The sequence below is a fragment of the Merops nubicus genome, unplaced genomic scaffold (assembly GCF_000691845.1).
Source record: "Merops nubicus isolate BGI_N331 unplaced genomic scaffold, ASM69184v1 scaffold7608, whole genome shotgun sequence".
In the NCBI taxonomy this organism is placed as follows: Eukaryota; Metazoa; Chordata; class Aves; order Coraciiformes; family Meropidae; genus Merops; species Merops nubicus.
In genome coordinates this window covers 1620-16280 of record NW_008627684.1, presented here as the reverse complement: position 1 = coordinate 16280, position 14661 = coordinate 1620, and the positions used below count along the sequence as shown (strand labels likewise).

Here is a 14661-nt window from a genome sequence, read left to right as displayed (position 1 = left end):
CTACAGCCTGGCAAGATGATCAAATGACTTTAAAATATATATAAATCCAATTATAGGACTGTTGACATTTCAGCAATAATGAACAGACAAATATCAACTTGCTGTGCCCAGGCCTGTCTTGCTCTGATTGAAGACAAATAAATCCCAGCTGAACTGAGTAAGAATAGAATAAATGACTGTTTCAAGTTATTAAGACCGGATATTAATCAATTAATTGCTTAAAAAGGCACCCAAGATTAATAAATCAGAGTTCCAAACTCTGGAGGGATCAATGAATACTGTAGGGGAGAAATACTCCACTGGAAAAAAAGAAAAAAAATTTGCTTTTCCCTAAATCAGAAAAATCTAAATAACTTAAGAGTGAAAAAGGCTTGATTACCTATGGACAACTTTGTCCCTGGGGTTTCTTCTAGTTCCTCACAGGATGAAAGCATTTTAATAAGCATATAACTCACCAGATACACCTTGTTTCCTTGCCGAATCAGCTCTTGCATGAAGCACTTCTTTATGCTGTTGGGGAATAGACTAGGCCACAAACTATTGATTGCACTTACTTAATGATACTCAACATTTCCAAAGTTTATTCTTGTGGGAGGGAGTTACAGTTTCGGGTGAAAAAGTGTGGTAGGTCAAGGGCTGGCAACAGAGGTGGGAAAGTGGCTTCTTCCTTATTCTGTGGATTGAAACAGCCCTTATACAAACAACAGTTGAGATGTTTGGCATTTTTCCTTAGCCTAAACGTGTGTGTGTCATGGCATTGTGGGAGCTGGTGGCTCTCAGAGGCTGGAGCACTCCAAGACTGAGAGTCCCCACACGGTATCAGGGCAGGGCCCATCCCACCACTCCAGCTAGAAGCAGGCAGATGGGGACCAGTGGGAGCAACCCTAGCCTCAGGCATCAGGCATCTCCCTGGGATGGCGCGGGGCATGTGCCTGCAGGTAGGGCCAGTTTGGCATAGCCAGGCAGGGTCTGGCTATGGAGAGCTGGAAACTGGTCCTTCTGTGGCATCTCTGGGGCAGGTGCTGATGGCCCTGGGGCCTGAGATGGGCTCCTGGGCTGTGGGCAGGGAGCCCCAGGGTTGGGCAGGAACAGGCAGGGCTGGCTGTGCTTCAGGACAATGGAAGGATGGCACAATCTTCTGAAAAGCACAATCTTCCTTTGGAAGTGTTAATAATCACACTATTTATCTGACCATCAAATTCACAGACTATAACCAAAAAAGTTTTTTTAAAAAGCTATGAAAGGATATGTAAAGGTATGTTCTTTCATATCGCCCCACCTCAAACTGAAAACTGAAATATTAAAAAAAAATCTACAGCAGATTTTGAAAAGGTCAGCAAAAGTGTAATCTCAAAACATGCACCATATATTTTTCCATTGTTTTCCATCAGCTTCAGGGAACCAGAAGGGTTGGTTTAGACAGACCAGTCCCTGCATGCAGTTAAAACTGGACAAACTGCAGTGCAGAAAGACCACCATCTCACATAGAACATGCCAAGCACAACAGAGGGGAAAAAAAAGGGGAAGGAGCAGACTACCTGGCCCAAAATGAGTCTGTTGACATCTTTTGATGGATCAGGAAAAGAATCTCATTCTTAGGAAGCAATGCACTCTTGACTTCCCACTGGCATTGTTAGGAGGGGATTACTCATGCTGGCTAGTGGGACAAGTGAGTCATTTGCATAGAATGAAGGAACTGGCATAAATGGAAGATTGTTAACAGAAACAAGTGGGTACAAAACCCCTTGAAATAGAAGAAAAATAAGGAAGTGGTCATAATTCTATCCAATCAATGCATTTTTGAGAAAAACACACAAAACCTTAGATCTTTCACCTTTTTTGTGAATTTTTCTTCTTCTAACTTGGAAGCCATTTGTAGAAGCTATGTCCTTTTTACCATGTTTCTCAACTATCACATCAGACTATTTAACACCTCTGTGACACTCTTGTCTTATGAGGTATTTTTTGTTTTGCACGATTTCATAGCGTCTTTCACTCCCTTTCCCTATAACTACTTCTTGCTGCAGCTTGACCAGATGTATTACAGACCCTGAAACTATTTATTTGTTCTCTTGTTCACTAGTTTTAGGGTTTGATTTTTTTTCCCCTTCTTTCTCTGCATTTTTGTTACAACTTTTGCCCCAAGCCTCTCATTCTGTAAATCCTTCTTTTCCACAGCTGGAAAAAAAATACTAGTCTCTGCCTCTTATTCCAGTACTTCAAGATGTGTCCCACATTTTATACCTAACTTCGCTTCTCCCATGCCCTCTCTATCATTAAACTAAAATATTTTCAGTTCTAATAACAACACCTTCCAAATAGGATCCCTGTTTTTATTCAATTATGTTTTCTTGCCTTCGACATTCTTCAATTTGTCATTTCATTTAATTTCTTCTCTTTTCTGACACAAGCTTATTCCTGTTTCTTCATATTTGCCTGACTTCCAGGTGCTAGAAACATACATGATCGTAAAAATATTAGTGAAGAAAGTACATCATTGTTTCAATTGTCAAATTAGCTGGTGCTGAAGCACCGAGATACTGTCCAAATGTTACAAAGCGTAATAATAAAATTTCCCTCTCCTTTCACCAAGCCTCAAAGAATTAGTACTGGCAATGCCAACTCAGTACTCTTATCTCTTCACCTACTACCTGGTTCTAGTAGATCTGGAGTGCATCCTGGATTTTATAGAAATATTGCAGAGGGTCAGTCAGCCCCTGGATTATATCCATTTGCTACTCACCCATGTGAGTACCAATGGTCAGGAGAAAAGAGGGAAAGGCTCAAGCAGAAGCAAAAGTATACCAGGTGTCAAAATCTGCCTTTGTGGCTCATATCTCATGAAGAGATTTCACATCTTTAACCACGAGACAATCTTTCAGGAGTAAGGAATAATTATCTACATCTGACAAACCAGAGCAAAAGCATTTTTGTAAACAAGTTTGCCAACTTAATTACAAAACCTTTAAATAAGTATTTTCAAAGGATGAAGACCAAAGCCCGAGAGAGGTGAACAATAAAGGGGAAGGAGTCTGAGTGCCAACACAATAAAGAAGGCTCTCCTTCCTACGAAAACAGAACAACTTGGGACATGTCTCAAGTGCCTGGACATTAACTCCTCCAGTATAAGGGAGAACAAAAAAAAAAGGAATGAGAAGTTGTGAGCAGTTGCAGGGTAACAGAAGCACACTGAGATAGCTCACATGGCTGGAACACTACAAGCAGTGGGTACAAGTTTTTAGGAAGAACAGATAGGGAATAGGAGGAAAAGAGATCCTGCTCTCTGCAGAAGAGCAGGTAGTATGTGTGGAGATTTGACATGAAATGGTCCACAAGCCATTTGAGATTTTATATGTCAGGATCCAAGGGAGGCTAATGAGGAAGCTGTTGTGATGGGTTTCTGCTACAGACCTTCTGATCAAGAGGTGAAATAGGTGACTTAGATGACTGAAAGAAGCCTTGCAATCAGGAAGAAGATTAAAAATATTGATTTGGCATTGAATTAGTAAAGTTAAAACCGCTGTAATTGAAACAGACAAAGAATGTGAATGGCAAAAATTAAGATATCTGTAAGTGTATTGTCAGGAAGGCTAGACAATCTTGTGATGAGGATATGGAAGGGATTGCAGTGTTAAAAACTTTGTTTGCCGAGGTCTCCACTAAGAAAGCATGCCCTTTGGCTTTCCAGGTCTCTGTGCCTAGTGGTAGAGGAGTCTAAGAGACTGAGGTACTGCCGATTATAAGGAAAGATTAGTTGAGGAAATGAACTGATTATACAACAGTTATTGAAACCATATGAGATACATCTGATGTCAATGAGGGAACTTGGCCACAGTCACCTTTCAAAAACTGGGGGACAAAGAGATGTGTCTAGTGACTCTTCAAGAACAGTGAGAAAGAGTATCTGGGACATTAAAGGGTGGTCAGCCACACTTCAGTCTCTTGGAAGATTACGGAGACAATCTACGTGTGGAAGTCATACATATAAACGTGTGACAGCAAGGTGAACAGGAACAATCACAATGGATTTGCAAAGGGAAAATCATGCCTGACCAGCCTGCTTGTCCTTTCTGATGACTGGCTTGGTGGACAAGGGATGCTATTTACCTTGACTTTATCATGGCTTTTGACATGGTCTCCCTCTGTGTCTTTGTAGCCAAGCTATACAGAGATATGGACTGGATGCATAGGCTACAAGATGGATGGAAAACTGGTTCAATCAGGAGGCTCAAAGGGAAATAGGTAGCAGTTTGAAATGCATTTGCCAGAGGCTTTCCTCACAGATGGGAAATGCACCCTCATCAAGTCTATGGATAAAACCAAATTTACAGTAAAGAAGCTGATGTATTAAACAGGGCTACTGTTCAGGGGGACTTTGACAGACTGGGTTGACAAACTTATGAAGTTCAATAAGGGCGAATAGAAAGTACTAAACCCGGGATGGAATATCCACATGCAGCAGTATCGTCTGGGGCTGACTGGATAGAAATAAGTTTTGCAGAATAACAATGAGATCCTGGGGTGACAAGCTGAACATCAATCAGCAGTGTAGCCTTGCAGCAATAAAAGTTTATTGCTTAGTTGAGTGTGTGAGCAAGAGCATAGCCAGCAGATTGACATTCTCTCTGTATTTGGCATTTGTGACCACATTTGGAGTATCTTGCCCAGCTTTGGTTTCCCAGTACAGGAAAGGTGGTGAGGCTGGGGAGCAAGTCCAGCAGAGGAACATCGAGATGGGAAGTTGCCCAAGAGCCTATGGAGATTTTATTTAATAGATATATTATTGGGCAGTTATATATAGCTGGGAACTTCTCCAGTCCAGATTCATTTGCCATGTATACTATTTACAAGAAAGTAAACACTGCTTTACAATCTTTGGCCCAACACCAGAGCACCCTTGAGATACTGAGTCTGTACTTTGCCATGCCAATTAGATGTTGCCTGAAGTTGTTCTCTCACTGCACCTGGCTGCCTTGGGCATGGATAGAGTACAGCAGTACAGCCTGTGTGCAACAGACATCCTGAGCCTGACTCTTTTTAAACATGATGTAGACACTTTAAGCCTTCTTTACAGTATATCTGACAATCAGCAGTGTGGTAAGAAAGCCTGCTTCTTAGGAGTTTCACATGCTTAAGGACACTTGCAATTCAATGTTCAACCAGTCAGTTCAGACATAACCTATGAAGCTCTGAAAAATATTACTGCACACATAAAAAGCATGTGAAAGACAAATGCTTTAGAGAGAATCTGGGCATCAGGGCAAATTAGCAAGGCTCTTTTTATTCTCAGTAAAAATTATACCATGCTGTACAGCACATGTGCATTCCATTTTTCTTTTCAGGAGGTAAGCTACCTCTTGACTGAGAGGAAGGGAAAAATACCAAAATGTTTATACTTTTTATTATGTGGCCAGTGGTGTGAAATGTATTAGCTGAATTCTGATCTGACTCTCATAGCTTTGTAAAGAATTTTGTAATGTTTGCTCAGAAATAGCCTTGATATTTGTTATACAGTGCACTATTCCATGTTTGAGTGGAATACACTGTGTAAGGTATCTGTACTGAGCCACTGTCCTTATAAATATTTTGGTATCATCATTAATGACATTTGCATCTTTAGCCCCACCTAATCTTTGTATACATTGTCATGTAAATTTGTTAGCTGCATCAAATTAAGAACTCTGGGAAGGTGTTTTACATGAAATTTGTCATTTATAGCCATTGGTCACGTGTATGTGTGTGCATGTACCATATGTTTCTGAGGTTGATGTGTGCAAAAACTAGTTAGTGACCTTTCTGGTTTTAGAAGGGTTTCTTCCCCTCCCTCCTGATTCCTGCAGATTGTTCTGTCTTTCTCACAATGTATTGATGTTAAGAGAGCACTCAAGTACTCAGAAATCAGTTTTCTTACTTTTGTTCAATACCCTGACATCTGTACCAGAGCATCTGTATTTTCTAAACAGGCTGTAAAAGAAAAACAGGATATTGCTAGAATCTCTGTTCATAAGGACATTTAAAATGAATTTAGGAAGAGAGATGCCAAGTCCCTTTGTTGTGCAAATGATGTTTTCTGAGAAAACAGACTGAACAGGATCAAAAAATATATCCAAATACATTTTCCAGAAATCATTGATTCATATACTGAACAATTCCCCCACATTTATTTATTTTATAATGCATTTAGATTTCTATTTTTTCTTGACTGGATTGGGTTATCTTATCTGAGGGCTCTTGCTGTAGAACTGAGGGTTGAGATAACTTGTGAGGAGTTAAATAAAGCCATCATAATTTTGCATGAACAAGGTTTCATACAGTAATGAAGGAGAAATTGAATGGAAAAGCATTACTTTAACAAATACTTTTTAAAAATGTGACATTAGGGGCACTTCAAATATGAATGAAAGGGTAACAGAGGGCAGGAGAACGGAAATGAAAGTGACTTGGAAAGGCAAGTACAGTGGGAATCTCCTTTTCTCTACTGGGCAACTTTCGTACAGTCCAACTGGAATAAGAAAAAAATAGAAACCCTTGCAAAGAGAAAAAACAGCTATTTACTTCACCTGGGTCAGGAAAACAGGTCTTCTGCTGACCACTTGCCCAATCTAGAAAGATATATCATTAACAGGCAGACTAACAGTTAATTTCCTCTCTATTCTTAAATCATGCACAAACAATCCAAGGTGCCACACCACCAGAAAGAGAATAAGTTAATAAACTCTCTCACTGCACAGGATGTGAAGAAGGGAGCAAACTGGCCAAGGACCCAAGCCACGGGAGATGCAATTAGCAAGGCCATGAGCCCAGTTATGTAGTAGAGACTCATTTTTCTTCCCACCATCCTGGCAAATCCACTTGCTATACAGTCAGGAAGCCTTTCTGACAACCAGAACCACCACACAACACAATCACTGTACAGAAAAACTACCCAAGCCCACCGCAAGCAGAGTCAGTTCTTATAGAGGTGGCTTCTTGCCCCACCTCCAATTAATGAGGAAGGTGGGGGCATCTGGTGGTGATCTCCTCATCAGTTCCCACCCAAGGCTGGCCAGACCCTGGGTGAAAACCAATCAGGAGGGTCTTTCTTGCCTGGTTCTGGACATCATCCATATGCCAACCCTCATTCAGGGCTGGGGGTTTAAACCCCAGCACTTCAATAGGGAAGACCAATTTTACTAGACAGTCAGGATTAAGGAACATTGTGCCTAGAGAGGTTATAAAGTCTAACGAGAATGCAGAGCTCTCAATAAAATTTAGGATAGGGAAGAAGCCAGCTGTTAGAGACTCTAGCTATATCCATTTAATGTCCATCTTAAAATAATCCCAGTCATCCTATTACAAACAGAGCTGAGAAAACTCTGTTGTTGGTAACAATAAATAATTTAAAAGATCTTGAAAAAATATTTTTTAAATAGTTTCTTACATATTTTCTCTGGCAAGAAAGCCTGTAGGAGCAACATTAAGTTCTGTGATAGGCTATTTCTCCTTGTGTACAAATAAAAGGTTGGAAACCCCTTTCTCCTTTATCCAGTGAAGTCACTGTATGCTTTGCTCTGACCTGTGACAATGCAATGCATCTCTGTAAAGAAAACAATTACACAATCAAAAATAAGTCAGCATATAAGGATTATTGCTGCTAAACAACTAAGTACAGGATCATATTTTTCTCTTTCAGTTATAATATGTATTGCAGGTTTCCCATCCAATGCCAAGAGAAGGACCACCAGAGCCTCCAGTCTGTGATATCTCCCTGTCTGAGGTTTTGAAGCAACTCCCACACAGCACTGTAGGTTCACTTGTCACAAAGGCTTTCGGCAGAAATTGAGGCAATTAAAGCTTTTCATTAATAATTCTATGTTTTGCTTTCCCCTAATATCACATAAACTGTGGCAGCTCTCAGCACTGAAATGTATACTGCCATTTGCTGTTACTCTATGGGCTTTTGGATGTAAGCAAAGATAAACAGTTTCAGGTTTAAAGTGACAATAAAATGACAATTGATTTATTGGAGTAATGCTTCGGAGAAAGGAAGGCCAAACTATGTGTGAAAAAGTAATCTCTTTGCCAACCATTGCTAGCTCAAAATGTATATTTTACATGCATGCGTACATATATTTATTTATCTGTGTGTATTCTCGTGTGTATGTTCACACACAGAGAAAATAAAAGCACTTCAAAGTAATTTAAATTAATTGAAATATATCAGGTGTAATGAGAATGTTACGTAATAACTAATAATTACTAATTGATGTATTTTTGTACCTGTTGACTCATATCAACACTCTGTACAAGACTCTTTTAGTAGAGCTGATTTTGCAAAATAATTAAAACTCTTTTTTAGATTCCTGTTGTAAAAATAGCACTTCATTATCACAATGGAAGTAGTATCAGTCAGTAACATTAGTCTAAAAACTTAAGTTTAATTGAGTTTTGGAGCATTTGTCAATATAACCTGAATTTCTGTTGATGCAGATGTTTATTTATGTTTATTTATACTATGCAGAATTCATAAAAGTACTCATTATATGCTTCTCCATGTCTTCCTAGGCCATTATTTATATTATCTGTGCTACGTGATCCAGCAAGCTAGGCACTTTATTTTGCTGATGAATAGCAGAGAGGATTCACAAAATACTTTAATGCATATTTCCTAGGAAGAAATGGAGTATGTTAGATATACTTGGTACGTGAAGTGTATTTTCATTATTACACTCAAATAGTATAGAATACAATTAGTGGCGTTTGGATTTTATTATCATGGCTAATAAGAAAAAAAAAGATCATCATTATGATGGATAAGACTGTAAACATTTTTTGATAATAGATTTTAAACATGCATTCAAATTATATTTGTAGGGTTTTAATTACATTACCAGAATTATGATTAGTGTTGAAATACATTTAAACTGAAGAACAATTGTGTTAACTAAAGGTTTGCACCGATTATCATCGCTGATTTTTAAAGTAAACGTAGTAGTAGATCATGACCAAAATCCAAATCCTACAATCCAGGCCAAATACTATTGATGTTTTTCATAAGCTCTTTTACAGAGCAATGGAGTTTACTGAAGTAAGGAAAACAAGCAGGATTAGCTTCTTTGTTGCAGTGACAATATATTTATTTTACTAGGAAGCTTTTGGATTTGCTGATACTTGATTATATAAGCAACTGATCAAAACGTTTGCTTATCATCTGACCAGCCACCCAGTCTATGTCCAACTACAGACACAATGGATATCAATAATTCTCAGGAGTTTACAACCTGTTAATAAGATCTCATTAACAGGTGGCCAGGCATCATAAAGCCCTGGTTTAAGCATGAAGACAAACAAATAAAAGAATCTGCTCCATTAAGAAAAGGCATATTTTACAATTAATCATCATTATTTACCATCATGAATAAAAATGGGCATGAATCATCTCATCAAATATGATACTGGAACAATTGTGCAAGACAGCATGCGTTTCCAAATCTAGAACCTATGCATCACCTCAAAGGCATATCTTGGCTGTTCAACAACAAATAAAAACAAGTGAATCAATTGTTTCTCTTTAGTTATGTATAACTGTTTAATATGCCTTAGCTGACAAGTCATGACCCATTAAAATTATGAAGTATATTAACAACACTGATTTTTGAGTGCTTATTAACACTAGAATATTATCCCAGATTAAAGCAGATTATTAATTATGACAGCTATTTTTAAACACTACCTGTGACCCTGCCTATTCCAGATATGAATGTTATATTACAAGGACATGAAACCACTTGCAGCTATTTCTGAATAACTCCATCAGTAAACAAGCCCTTTTAGTCTATCTTCCACTTTGACAGATTGTCCAAGATGCAACTTTGATCAATAAAAACAAAATGGTTTTTAAAAGTTAAAAAAGTCACAGCCAGCAAACACAGTGTAACTTAAAAACAACTCCCTAGTTTCATGTCTCTGTCTCTCACCTCCCACCCAAAATAAACAGAACCAGCCTGCAAGATGCTGACCAGTAATGAGAGACGCTGCACATCCATCACACCCAGTGCCTCTGGGGGAGGTAAGAGCACAGAGGTTTTTGCAAGAGTGTGTTCAAAATACGGGTATAAAACTCAAAACCCTAGAGGAAGGCAACAAAGTATATGACAAGGATTAATCATTCCTGATACGGATCCCAGTTTCAGCCCTGCCAAAAGTACACTGAAGAAACATTAAAACCGTGGTTCCCAAAAGCTCCCAGGTGAAGATTGTTCCCTGAAAGGAAAGCAGTCAGTGTTTTCATAGGAATATCTTATGATAGCATCACAAGGCAGCTTATGAGAAAGTTGAAAGTTGTTGGAAGGAACATGGTGTTATTCCTCCCAGAGGAACCAGGGCCACTATTGTGCTGTTGGCCTGCTTCACTGCCATGTGTCTTACACTTATTAACTCTCATGGTGTCCCTCAGCATTAAATTCACACCAACTCTGAATGTCACACAATAAATTCATTTATATAAAGTACTTTAGATAAGGCTACTCTTGATGTGCTCACAGAGTCCTTTAAGTAATCTCTCATAATACTTTTTGTTGCATTCTACAGTGCTGTTGTACATTTTCCTCCTCTAAAATAAAATATATCACGATAGACACACCTTGTATCAAAACGTCTACTGTTTCCAAAGACAGTGTATTGCACCTGCTTAAACTCAGATACAAAATTAAGTAAAAGAGGAAAGGGAAGGAATATTACAAAATACATTAAATAATAATAATAATTTTTTTTAAAGCCCCATGATTGTAAGTAGTCTACAATAGTGATTTACTGACTATTTTTCATGTAACTTAACTGTTTATATAAACAGCCCTAACTCTACATCTTAGCATGTAAGAGACACAAGTAGAAGGGGGAGAGAGGCAGCATATTAGACACCTTCTTTAAATTCAGAAGATTGTTTATCATATAAACATATTTAGCTTTAGACAATAAACATGATCAAAATTACTGAACTTGAACACGTGAAGTGGGATATTCAGATTCTACAGCTGCAGTGTCTTAAGAACAAGGAAAAGCTTGTCATTGGCCTCATTTGGTTTAAGAGGGAGTTAGAACCAAGATGTTGCCTTCTTCAAGCCAGATCAGCTTGAGATGAATGAGACAACTGAAAGTATGATAGGCAGAATTTCAAAACATGACTGAGGAAATGTAATAGAAACTGAAAACTTTGGACCTTGAGCCTACTTTGGTGTCTGTTTTCTTGAGAGACACAATGAAGTTTTAAAAACAAAAGCTTATCTTTACAAGTAGGTTTACAATATCTCCCATTAAGACAAATGTTTTCGTAACTATTTTTGTATTTTAACAGAAAAAGGTTGTTGCTGACTCAGGTTTTATTTCACGAATTTAAACATAGCCCTGTGATATTTTGCAACTAGAAACTTTGCAGTCACAGCAGTGCACAAGGGGGAACGAGAAAATGCAACCCATTAGAAAACAAACCTGAAACCCTTCCATTCAGCAACTGGTAAAGGGAAACACCAAAGCGAATAAACATCATTGGTGAAAATCCACAAAAATATAAATTACCGAATTGGCTTATGCTTTAGTCATCTGAGGTATCACAAGCAACACAGATAAGGGTGTTTTTTTTAAGAATATATGACTTTAATTGACTTTGTCCCTTTAATGATAAATTTACAATGAAAATGACATGTCCACCATAACTTTGAAATACAACATAGCTACCACCCATTTGCTGCAAATGCCTTTGCATTAGATTTGTTTGTGGCAGAGGAGTAAATCTGACAAAAATAAATTCTTATACACATCCACCCTTGTGGGATTAATAACAAGATGAAATATTCCAAATTAAATAAATTACGATAAAAATAATATAAAAAAAAACACATAAAACAATATAAACAATCCTCCTGGTTCGCCTCAAGCAAGATTTTCCTCAGCACATTGTCTAATACACCAATCTTCATTAAAAAAGTGAAGAAACAAGATCTGGTTATTGAGAAGGAGGTAAAAGGATGCAGTTGACATTGGCCCTATATTTTACCTCTTGTCAATTGGGGTAACATTTTTTTCTAACCTCCAGTATTGATGTCAGTCCACCTCCAGAACTCTGGGGCCACTTGTACTGGGCAGAGCACACACGGCTAATAAATGCACGGCACCCGTGCAACTTCTGGAGCATTTGCTGATCCTCTGAGGCCCCTCTCCCAAGGGCTGTCAAAGTTGCTGGTGGCAACTCCTGTGATACTTACCATGGTCAGGTCAAGTGGAGATGGTTTTACTGAATTTGGAAGAGGAAGAGTTTGTTCTGCCATCTCTCCGTGCTCCCACAACATATACTCAAGCATTAGTGGACAAATACATAAAATAAATATCAGATAAAAGCATCCAAAATACACTCGGTAATGCAAAGAAAGGATATATTTTAGGGTATGATCAGAGAAGATATTCAAAGCCTCCACTGTTGCTTCTAGAAATGTCAAAACCATTCAGAAATGTCAGTTCCTTTACCAGTTTCCAGATTGTAATTGAAGGATCATGTAGCTCTCTTGCTCTTTCTTTCTTTCTCTCTAAATAGGTCTATAAAGATCAGCTGGAAAGTGCAGACAGAATTGTTCACTGGTTAGCTTTACTGAGAGCTACAGGGTATATATGTGCTGTGTTTTGTCTTATTGATCAATCTAGCTTACATTTTAGCACACACAAACAAAAACCAGGAAAAAGAAAAAGTCGATGAAAAACACGAACAATACAAAACAAATAAGGTTCCAATCGTGCAAATTTTGCTTCACTGGATAAAGCACTTCTTGACACAGTAATGTTCAGAATCCCCCTCCCCCAGAAAAATACAGGACTTAGACTGAAGCCATTCTTTTTTTTTTTCTTTTTTTTTCTCTTTTTTTTTCTTTTTTTTTTTTTTTTCTTTTTTCCTTAAGGCTATACAACACAAAGAAATAAAGCATGAAAAGAACACCTCATTGGGCTGAACACTTCATTCTTCTGGCGCTGGAGCAAGCCTTTGACAAAGCGATTGTGTGGTCCGAGTTATTCGTCTCATTGGGACAAAAACAGGAGAAAGAAAAAGAGGAAAAAATGAAAGAGCAGAAAAAATAAAAAAAAAAGAATAAGAAAGTCAATGATCCCAACAATAAAATCCAAAATTGACTTTACAATCACAGGTACAAATTGCTCAGGTCGATAATTTCATTTCTCCTAAAGATCACTGTCGTCTAAAACTAATTAGAGGCGCAGGTTCCCGAGGAATTGTCAATATTCAAAGCAAATGTTGGAGTTTAGAAGGTTATCATTCTTCTACTGTGACAGTCTGACGGGGTGACTGGAAATATTGTCATGTGCTGCCAAGTTCAGGGTGTTGTTAACAGTTGAATCCTTGCTCCGGCTCACGGATGGGTCTCCTATTTGGCCTTCTTTTATAGTGGAAAGACTAGGAAGCCAGAAAATGTCGAATATTTCCACCCTCCCATGAGGTTACCCCTTTCCAGTTTGAGATGTACTTTGTCTTCTCTTTCCATATGGAGCAAGACCCCATTGCTGGCTGCTTCTCTGGTGACGTCCTGATCCCCTGCAAAAGCTGAAATCACTGGGTAGCCGTTTTGCATTAAACTTACCTAAAAAGGGCAAAGAGAGAGAATCTGAGTTTTCTCAATGCTCTCAATGACTTTTTTGACCTGTGCACATTACTAAACTTCTGTACAGGTTAGAAACAGGGTTGAAGTAAGCTAAGGCAATGCGTGATTTCTGTCATGCACAACAGACTCCTTTAACTAAAATAATCTACAGTCTCATTCTTCACTTGCTGGATTTGTAAACGCACCTTAGCATCTAGGAATGAGCATTTGGAAAAAAAGAAAAAGAACACAAAAGGAAAGACAGCATCTTCTTAAGATCACAACCCACCTGGATGGTTTGTCTGTTATATACCTTGACCACGTGGAAACTGAAACTATATATCCCTTTTCGTGGGGCTACAAATATACTGGAAGCAAGGTCAAAATGGTTGCCAATATTAACTAATACCTGGAAAGTAAACAAACAAACAAATAAAAAAAAAAAAAAAAAAAAAAAAAAAAAAGGAGAGAGAGAAAGAGAAAAATCAGATCCCATCTTAGAAAAGCACCAGTGAAAATCTGACATGAGCTCCACCACCGATATAAAGCCTAGTCGAAATGACATTTGCAGCACAATTAAAAGTGCACTGCAGGGGAAAGGAGCCAAGTTACAGTCGTTTAAGGAGCATCACAGTTCATAAAACGATTTAGTTACGCAAAAATGATCTTCAAAAGCCTGTTAGATAAAGTGCAAATGTCCACACTGCACTGTCAATAAAGCAAAGGTGGCAGAAGCAGGGGGAGGGCCGGGCGGGGGCGAGGCGGAGGGAAGGAATGGAGGGAGGGGAAGGAAGTGAGGGAAAAAAACCCCCGAAACTCCTCAATTCAAAATGCAAATGTATGGGTTTTAGCTAGCACTACAGAAATCAGACCTGCCCTCGGGTTAATAGGGTGTAGAACCACAATCGTACTGCAGAGGGGGGAAGGAGGAGAGAGTGTGCACAGCAGCAGCATCCTCTGCCAGCTCATGACTCGCTGTCCCTCTGGAGGGCTGTGCCGCCCGACCTGCAGCCTCCCCAGGCGCCTGGGATGAGCCTGCTCCTCC

At 38.7% G+C, this 14661-nt stretch overlaps 1 protein-coding gene across 1 annotated transcript in view; it reads right to left on the bottom strand.

The window, feature by feature from the left end:
- Positions 1-11583: 11583 nt before the first annotated feature.
- The window catches only part of CBLN2 (cerebellin 2 precursor), a 4690-nt gene continuing 1612 nt past the window's right edge, over positions 11584-14661 (bottom strand). Inside the window, exons 2-3 of the mRNA XM_008946407.1 lie at positions 13906-14025; positions 11584-13616 (exon numbers count right to left, since the gene is read on the bottom strand). Coding sequence (XP_008944655.1) covers positions 13419-13616; positions 13906-14025 — 318 coding nt within the window. The 3' untranslated portion in view covers positions 11584-13418. The remainder of the gene's footprint in view (positions 13617-13905; positions 14026-14661) is intronic.